At 39.6% G+C, this 10,123-nt stretch overlaps 1 protein-coding gene across 1 annotated transcript in view; it reads right to left on the bottom strand.

Moving 5' to 3' along the window:
* LOC104490396 (DNA excision repair protein ERCC-6-like) overlaps nt 1–10,123 on the bottom strand; it is a 55,553-nt gene that overhangs the window by 8,840 nt on the left and 36,590 nt on the right. The window contains exons 12-18 of the mRNA XM_010132675.1: nt 8,460–8,678; nt 7,577–7,687; nt 7,012–7,131; nt 5,887–5,981; nt 3,865–4,010; nt 3,054–3,782; nt 2,243–2,444 (exon numbers count right to left, since the gene is read on the bottom strand). Of these exons, the coding sequence (XP_010130977.1) occupies nt 2,243–2,444; nt 3,054–3,782; nt 3,865–4,010; nt 5,887–5,981; nt 7,012–7,131; nt 7,577–7,687; nt 8,460–8,678 (1,622 nt within the window). The remainder of the gene's footprint in view (nt 1–2,242; nt 2,445–3,053; nt 3,783–3,864; nt 4,011–5,886; nt 5,982–7,011; nt 7,132–7,576; nt 7,688–8,459; nt 8,679–10,123) is intronic.

The following is a 10,123-nucleotide window of genomic DNA, read 5'->3' as shown; positions in this document are numbered from 1 at the left end:
AGGGAAAAGTAATTGGTCCTTAACTCCGGGAAATGGTTGTGTAAACTTGGACTGTAGGCCAATTAATTGTTCCAAATATCAAGGATGATGGAACACCTCTCATATCCGACTTGATAATTCCTTAATATGGGTACAGTGCTCCTATAAAGACTTTAAGGGAGAATCCAATGAAGAATCTCCCCTCTGATTTTAATAAGATCTTAGCCTGTCAGAAAGGTAAAGCTCCACTGAAAAGTTTGTGGAACGTACTTACCTTTGGAAATGGCAACACCAAAATGGGGCCAGAACTTATTTTAGGGAATTTTGGTCTGCCATTAACGTTACCCAGACACGTGATTGCATCTGGCAACCCAACACTGGGGCTTGGAGGTGTAAATATTGTTACAAAGGGACAAATGGGAGGGCCCACAGTGATGACGGAAGAAGGGTATGGAGGATATGATAATACACCTATTATGAGCGCCCGAAGAACGAAGACGAGCATTGAAAAGTCTCTTTTCTGAAGGCCGACCAGCACTAGAAGGTCATTATTGGATTTGTGGAAACAGTGCTTATACACTGCTACCTGCAAATTGGACAGGGGTATGTTTTGTGGGCCTAATCTGACCCTTGTTCTTTTTACTCCCAGGGGCTGAAGGCAACCACCTTGGTGTCCAGTTATATGATGATTTGAGCCGAGGTAAACGCTCCATCGATACCTCCGTAACAGGTGGAAACCAGCAAACCTGGGGCAAAGATGAGCGGACCCCTCAACGTATTATACAATATTATGGGCCTGCAATGTGGAATCCAAGGGAAATACTTCATGGTGCTCGAGAACCCATTTACAATCTAAACTGCATTATCTGGCTGCAAGCCATAATAGCAACTGTTACCAACCAAACAGCTGATGCCCTTGATCTATTGGCAGAACAGGCTACTCAAATGTGAACGGCAATTTTTCAACATCGCATGGTTCTCGACTAGCTATTAGCTGAGGAAGGGGGTGTTTGCGGCAAGCTAAATGATTCTAATTGTTGTTTAAAAATCGACTATAATAGCAACATTACCAAACAAATCACCACAGGAATAAGAAAACTGGCCCATGTGCCATCCAGACATGGAATGGCTGGGATGCTGACAAGTTTTCCTGGCTTCCAGGTGGCCCCTGGGTTAGGTGAATCTTATTTTGTTATGTGTTTTTACCATGTTACTGCTTTTACCATGTGTTGTCCCTTGTCTTGTACACTTGATTCAATGTGTTGTAACTAACATGCAGTTTATAACTACTGTCTCATCTGACGGTGTTAAGCAAATTCGCGCCGTACATCGGTCCACGTAGTCGGTAGTGTGGATTGTAGGAAATGCTCTTTTCTGACCTTTTCTAGACAATTATCTTTTTCAAAATCAACAATGGATCCCGAAGAAGCAACCTTTGAGTCATGGGGTGGTGTAAGGAACCGGACAATAAGCTATTTGTCTCAAAGCTTGCCTGCACAATTGCAAGGTGTAACCTGGGAACTTCCTGAGGCCCCTAGCTGATCAGGACCACTGCAATTACATCCTGACAACTACCTGAAGGGGTGCAATAAGAACAACTGCAAGTTAGTTCCTCTTGGAACTAACAACTACTTACAATTATCCACCAGCGATCACGTGAATACCGCACACAAAGTGGGACTGGGGACGTGTGGAGCATCTACGCAGGGGCAAGGACTTGGAAACGTGCCGTTGCCTTAGAAGCTGTGCCTCTCACGAGGTATAAACAGCCACCCGTACAGACCCCTGTGTGATCACCCACCACCAAACTCTCAAGAAACTCGTACCCACAAGACGTCGCGGATCCATGGTGGCAGCTATTTGAGCCTTTCTATCCCGACTTCTTGCTTCACTTTTTTCATCCTATTTTCTACTCTTCCCTATCACTATTCCTCCTTTACTTCAGTTAATAAGCGGGTGAACCGATGACATCTGACCTTGTTTGTGTCTCAGTCTCACTTGAGGTGACTGAATCTGAAACAAAAGGGTGGTCTAGCTGCCCCTGAGTCTCCCAGATTTATCTGAGGTCAGCCAGAACGCAAGGGAGCCAACCTCTCGTGCAAACTTGACCTCTACATATGCCTTCATGGCTTTGTTAAGTATAAAACATGCAACTCCACTTTGATATGTTACTGCACATACCAAACACACGAGAAAAGGCAAGTCCATAGAATCCTGAGGAACTATTCTATATTGGGAAAAGAAGTGTGAGAACCGCACTTACTTTATTTGTGATGGTGCACCTGAAAGACCTCTCATGCCTGTCCAAGTTGGCACACCAGAAGCAGCTCCTAAACATTGCTGTCGAGAGATTTTTAATGCTCTTAAGGCATCCTGGGCCACTCTCTCTGCTTCTGCTTCCACCAGCACATGATCTGCACTGGAAGCCTCCATTATGGCATCATGTTTCATAACACTGTGCACCCCTAAAAACCAGAAGATACAAGAAAAGGTGAAGGAGGACATCTGCTAATTTACGTGGTTATCTGTAAAATTAAATATTCACCATTTAAATGAATGCCACAACCACATATTTCCTTTTTCAGGTTGATTATATTCACCACTTCAGTATAGTAGTTTCTTATAAGAGAACCCCCTTCTATCAGTTAAACAATCAATTTGACAGCAAACCACTTCTGGTGTGCTGATGAAGTCAGTCATTAGTCACAACAGACTTGGCAATTATGTGGGTAAATCGATCACTTCTATTGTTAGGGACAGGACAGAAGTGAAACCCTTGGGTAAATGAAGGATGGTTACGTCCTTATTTCCAGAAGATATGCTGTATTACTTCTATATCCATAAGTGTCTCTGGAAGGCTGCAGATCTCTCTGAAACATTTGCGCCAAGGTAATTAGCACATTTGTAACTGGAGCATTTCAATGAGGAGCTTTTAATGTTTCACTACAATAACATTTTGTATTGTAGCTCTAATCATCAGAGTAACAGAACTGCTCCTTCCCTCAGTTGCATAAATTTTATATATCTCTGTTTAAATAGTTGACACTGTTGAGCAGCCAAATAACAACAATTACCTGACTTTTTAAAGAGTTTCTTCAAGACATAGTCATCATTCTTCTTTGAGTCTTCCTTCTCTTCACTGTTCTCTGGTCTGTATCGCTTTTGTTTCACCAGATGTGGAATGTGCTCTCCTTCAAATCTGGCATCTTTGTGATGTTTCTTCTTAGACTTATCTTTGTGGCTCCCATGTGACAGCATATCCTCCAAGTGCTTTGTTTTTGACTTACATTTATGATGATTATTATCTAATTGAGCATCTTCAGTTTTAGCAATGCGCTTTTCACAAGAGCCAGCTGCACCACATGTAAGGCTAAAATCTTCCGTGACATTTGCATTAGCTGCTCCGTGTATTTCATCAGCCACCACAATGTTCACACCTGTGGCGTTCTCTGAAGATCCCACATCACCTGGCAATGGCTGGGACATAGATCTGTCGGTGCTTTCCAAGCTTTCCTCCTTGCTTTTATTCAATGAATTTATATTACTAGCAGCTTGTGCATTATCTTTTGCATAGCTGTTTTGGTCAAAGGCTTCCAAATTTCCTTTCGTTTCCTCGCTTGTCTTTATTGCTTTAGAAGAAGAATTTGTCACATGAGTGCTTGAGTAGGAATTGGATGACTTGCTGTACTTTGGTAAGCTGCCTTCTGTAAGACGGAGATCACCTTCAGAAGTGTCATTATCAGGTGACTTTTCAAGTTTCTGTTTCAATTGTCGTTTTGGGACCTGAACATCTGAGTCAGTTCCTGAAGGATGAATGAAATTAGTATCCATTTATGAAACATCTGAAATATTTTTTCTTTTAATCAAAAAGAAAAACTGGTGTACCTGCAAAAATTGCACTTGTTTCTGTCCCCTGAGATATATCTGGACTGCTCAGAGTAAAAAGTTCACAAAGGTCATTAGATTTGAAAAAGCGCCTCTGCTTAGGGTCTTTCAGCACCCTCATTGTTAGAAACTGCTTGAAGATTTGTCTAAAAAAAAAAAAAAGAGTACTTTGTGCATGAAACAATGTCTAGCTATGTTTAAGTACTGAATAGAGAACTTAAACAGAAAACTGTATAAGCACAAACGTTACCCTGCAGAACAATTAAGCAGTGGGAAGATGTTAGTTTCCAAAAGACAATCTTGAGTTAGTAACTTTCAAACAACCAACTAAATTGTTAAACACAGGGATTTATTGTTTTGCATCGACCCCATAACACAACAGGTAACCACCATCCAGAAATGTCCTATGAGGCATCCCTTAACTAAGCAATAAATAACTACACAGCTAGAATTATTGAAATTTAAAGCTTGCATATATTACAAGAAAACTATCAGAAAGCTCCTGAAAGAAAAACAAGAGCTTGTTAAAATGAACCAAACACAGCAGAGTAGCTCTGTCTGACGATGATGACTGGATGACAACCACTGAAAAGGGAAATCAGACTTGCAGTCTAGGGGAAGGGAAAAAAAAGCCCATCTGCAGAGGACTGACAGGAACAAATCCGGGGAAGAACTAAGCTGCAAAAAGTCTTCTAGTAGTGGTAAATCTAATTCTATGCCATGTTTGTACTGTGTAGTTTTTGATTGCAAGTTCTAGATACTATTTTCCCATACAAAAACCGCACATCCCTAAATAAAGCTGGAAATCAGTTCTCCAGAAATGTTTTCATAATGGGTTTGGCTCTGCTGGCATTAATTAGGGAAACTATTTTCAGATCCACTTGGCAAAAACTAAGTTTAAACATAGGTGCCTGCTGTTGTAGTGCACCCATCAGAAGACTTTAAAATTTTTAAGAATTAACTGAGCTTCATAGCTTCCTGCAAGGATGATTGTATATTTGCAGGGAAGAAAGCACAGGCAAAGAGAAAAGACAGCTTGCTTCAAGATCAAGTCCACTGCACTGGTCTGGAAATAAATTAATTTGTGATGGCTGTCCTGACCCTTAGAGCCCACTTCCTTGATGTGGTCAGTGTTGTTCAAACAAAAGTATGCCAGGGGGACGCAAGCCAACCAACAGCAGATGCTTTGCGTCCGTGTGGTAAAACAGATTTAAAAAGGCACTCAGTAAGTGCGGGTATTTCATTATTTAGAGCTTTTAATTCATCTGCATTTTCAAAGAGGATATTCTAGTTCTAAAGAGTAATGCGTAGACAGAGGATTCCCACTTATGTTCATCTGGAAGTCATACGAGTGAAGCGAACTACTGAGCAAGCTGAATGGGAAAGCAAACCAAAAAGATATCATTGATTTTGAAATACAAGCACTTTAAGGCTTTAGCTACATTTTGGAATAAACCACATGAATATAACTGGTGGTTCTTGGGATTTAATTCTCTCACTTTGCAATAATTGGGAATAAAATCAAATTCGGTTTGCAGAGTAGTAAATGGATGTATGTATCACATACATCTTCATATATCCTAAGAAAAATATAAAGAACTTGCTGATTTTAATTTGCATTTCGGACTTGTTGAGTCTCATGTTCTGAGTAAGGGGCTCATTTTTTCCTGTAAATGCCTCATACTCTCTCATTTACAGTGAATTCTGGATGTGCTGGACAGCTGCTGGAGCAGATCAATGAGGTATATTTAGCATGTGGGTCTTGGAGCTAGAGAGGCAGCAGCACAGCCCTGCAGCTGGGAGTCTAATACTAGAAGAAGGTCCATTTCTCGGCAGAAATTTTTACAAGTTTTCTGTGATGTGTCTCTGTCGTGACTAAGGTTGCCTGTTACAAGCCTTGTGTGTATGTTTACAGGTTTGTCACCTTTGTGACAAACAATGGTGGTGTGGTACACCACCTCAGATTCGCTACAAACATTTTCTTGAGCATAAGGCTGTATCCAAGAAATCGTTCTGACTGACCTGTGGTATATCTTCTCTTCAATAGTACCTGCAGTAAGAAGCCTATACACAGTCACTTGTTTCTTTTGCCCTATTCTCCAAGCACGTTCCCGAGCCTGCAACACAAAAGGTTTAGTACCAGACATTAGCCTCGTAGACATGCGTTTGATACCATTGTTTCCAACCTAGTTTAGACAATGAACAAATAGTTCTAGAAGTTACATAGCTGTGGTATTTCTACAGCACTAGGACAACTAACTCAGCAGGAGAAGAAAATTTAGAAAGTTTGCATATATAAAACGACAAGTCTCCAATTGTACCAGGAAACCTATGCAAAAAATCTTAAAAAAAAAACCAAACCAAACCCATATTAAAATCAGAACCCATATCTAGGATATGCACTTTATATATGTAGACTTATTCCAAAAGGGATCTATTTCACAACAGAGCTTTCATATACACACTTCCCTCAAACTTTTCTTCTTTTTCTTAACTGAAAGCTTTCCTACAAACATCTTGAACCAACTGCTCAAACAGACCACTCTAGGTCAGACTACGTGCTTATCTCAGAGCTACACAGGATTTCCATACAAAAATATTATCTTCCTCTCAAAGATGTAAGCCCCATATACCGTTAACGGATCTGATAAAGCAGCATCATCACACCATCAGATAAAGAACAACTTCTTTAAGGTACTGGCTTAACAGCAGCTTCTAAGGGCATAGCTACATATCATTATTTAGTAATGAAGCTCCTTTTCTTACCCTGCATTGCCACTATGAACAGTCATGCCTGTTCAAGGGCCAGCACAGCTGTACTTCAGAAACATCTAGTTTATTTATTTTGAAAACCAGGCTATTTCAACTGTTTGTTTGGCTACGCTCTAAACAGGCTATATGAATCGACAGTACTGAAGAGTGGAAAGGTGTAACAGCACAGAAGGCATGTGGTGGGATCCACTTAAACTGGCTTTGCCACAAGAGTAATCACAATGTGGAACTGCACCCTAAGCAACCATTGCTGGGAACAGCCACTCAGGGAAGAGCAACATAGTGCTTTAACGCTGTTTGAGGAGACAAATGTTATTCTGTCTTCACTTCTGTTTCAATTTAGCTGGCAAAAGGAATGTAATGAACCAAACCTACCTGAGTGTCGGTACTGGGATTCCAGTCAGGATCATAAATAATAACCCGGTCAGCACCAGTTAAGTTAACTCCGATGCCACCAACACGAGTTGTCAGAAGAAAAATAAATATGGATTTGTCCTACAACACAAGATAGAATTTATTAAAACAAGAATTACCAAAGTACAAGATAATTTTTTTTCTTAATTTCCTGGATTCTTTTATTATCAGCATTACTTGCAAAGATGCAAAGGAAGCCAAAAGAAGGAATACATTTTCTTGTTTGCCTAATGTCTCTTTTGGCAAATAAAAGTGGTTTGATCTAAATTTCATTTACTGTTGTCCAATAAAATTATTTTTTTCCCCTTTTCAATGGCATTTTTTCTTAGTGGAAAATGCAAATTAAGTGTAAAAAAAGCAATGACTTTTTTTTTCCCATCTCACATAAAAGTGGTTTCATTTGACTAACTCCCCCGTTTTTGCTCTCAAACATGAAGTAGTATATTTCGAAACAGATCACAAAGGAGTGCAAGAAATCAGCCATAACTCTATAATAGGCATTAGTGTGTGGGATGCAACATCTCACCTCATTATATCTTGTTACAAGGGGCTGTCTGGAAGCTATTGTTGTGGTACCATCCATCCTGAGGTAGGAATAGTTTCTGTCTCTCACAAAAGCTTCAAATATCTGCAGCATCTGTTGCGATGGAAAAAACTTAATGAAATCCAGAAGTGAAGACTGAGCAACTGTCTGATCAAGCTGTTAGAATTTCTGGTACTAACTGCAGTGCCAATCGAACAAAATGATGACCAAGGACTTGTAAATCTTAAATGAGCAGAAAATTTATTAAGTTACATAATTGGAATTAATTAAAAAAAAAGTGTTTTTTTCACTGCTGAATGCATGAGTGGAATATTTGTGCTTGGTTTGGGAAGTCCAGAGCCATGGTCTCAAAAGGATTAACCAAGTAAATGATGCAGCATTGCAAGGGAATCCATGGAAGCAAGACAAAATTGTGAATACATTGGGAAAACAAATGGAGGTTACTGTCTGTGCTACTGGCCCAAAACACACAATTCTGAGCATCAGATGTGCACATGGACTAAACAGAGCAAGCAAACTGACTACCAATTTTATCCTGAAACTACACAGTAGGGACAATAAATCCATTGCCACTGCTTCAGCCTGCTGTTATATGGATACAACTGACACAAGCTTTGACCCAGTATATTGAATTTGGACAACACCGCCACAACACTTTGTCATTCCAGTAAAGCTTACTGAGCTCGGGAACAGGAGTCCAAATTCCAAAGACATTAGTTATGTTGTTTTTTTTTTTTTAGTAAGATGTTAAACTTCTGAGAAGAACACTACAAAGGTGGTTCTAGTAACAAGTCTTTTGGGACACACAGATGTAATTCTTTAGTTTTAATAATAACTAAAATTAAAAACAATTATGTCATCTTACCTGTCTTGACTGAGTGAAAAACAACACTCTGTGACCTTGCTTGTGCCATATTTTCAGCAAGGATTCTACCACTATCATTTTTCCAGAACGTTTCCAGTATCCAAACTGATCTGTTTCCTCCACTTCAGCATCTGGGACATCCTTCAAAGTGCTGGGACCACCACAGAAGAGGTCAGGGTGGTTGCAAATCTTTCTCAAAGATACTAGTCCTGTGAAAATCTAGAGTTCAGGAGAAAAATAGTTTTATTTTCTTGACAAATATTTTTATCTATACGGGTTGTCGTTGAGAAAAATAAACAGCAATGGATTAATCTAGTCATCATGAAAAGGTTTGCTTTAATAGTGGTTTGCTTTTCAGAAACATCAGTGGACTCTTAATACTCGTTTCATGGAAAGTGGAAAGTTTTTAGGAAAAATCAGTACAAGAGAAGGTCAGTGACATTTTATGTTCTTGTGAGCCTGTTCTGGTGAGAGGTTTAAGAGAATTCTGCAACAGTTTCCACATTAGCAAAAGCAGTCCCTAGCTGTAACTCACAGTGAAATTTTTCCTACTCAAAAGGTAAAATTCCACTAAGTTTGTTAATTGAAATTATTGTGGCCTTTCTTCCAACCCCCAGTATGTTAGCCGGTAACTTAGGACAGATCTTGAGGAGAGCAAGTGTACCCACTAGAATGCATGGTAACAACAGATGAGTAAACATATTTGAACAAACATATGAAGTTGAAAATTACCACTTTTGATGCCGCATTAGAAGGGTTCTGTTGAGTTATTCCCTCAGTAATTTGACAAGTGTTATTTATTCTTTCAATATAATGGACATTCATAAAGATGAACTATCTTGAAACAGCAAATCCCTCAATCTTCTGTCACTACAAGCTGGATGAGCCTGCTCACAATTTATAGTTTGTTTGTACAATGGAGTTTTTGTTTTTCAGCTGGGATCACCAAACCTCTAATAAAAGCATGGACATTTACTGTTCAAATTTTCAGAACCCTAGCAAACATGATAGCTCATTCGGTGATGTCCTAGATACATTTCTGCAGGTAGTCTTGCACAAGCCATCTCTTGGAGGTAAGCTTCTAGTTTCATTGTGATAACTAAAATGGCCAGGTGCTTAAAAAATCTTGGCCACTATACCTTAGCAAGATCTAGAAAAATGAAAAAGTCAAAACAGTGATAGGGTCAACATTTGCTTTGTATGACACTGCATTATACATGGCTGTACTGACCGTAAACTAACTGAAATCACTGGGGATGAGAGGAGAAGGGATTTCACAAGGCAAGGAAACATATGGTAAATTATAATTAAGATATTACTTTTCCTCTTACAAACAAGAGGTCTGTATCCTGCAGCTAAAATGGGAGTAAGAATGTCCACTGCACGCATACAAAAGTCAAATGGACCATGTGAGCAAAGTAGGAGTCACAGGGAATAGCAGACCTTTTACACAGGTCACAGCAGGCACTTGAAACTATTTCAGTTACTGCTGTCATCCTGGCCAAGGCAATTTCAACACTTGGGTTGTGATGCTGAAGTGACTAGTAAGACAATAACAAGGATGGTTGTTATTTGCTCTGCTATATGTTAAGACTGTGAAATAATCAACTGCTGCATCATGAAGTTATTATACCCGAACCGTACTCTCAGGACAAATTACTCTT

This window comes from Buceros rhinoceros, unplaced genomic scaffold (assembly GCF_000710305.1).
Source record: "Buceros rhinoceros silvestris isolate BGI_N320 unplaced genomic scaffold, ASM71030v1 scaffold11170, whole genome shotgun sequence".
NCBI classification, from domain to species: Eukaryota; Metazoa; Chordata; class Aves; order Bucerotiformes; family Bucerotidae; genus Buceros; species Buceros rhinoceros.
Note: the sequence above shows the minus strand (reverse complement) of the source record. Positions and strands in the feature narration are given on the sequence as shown.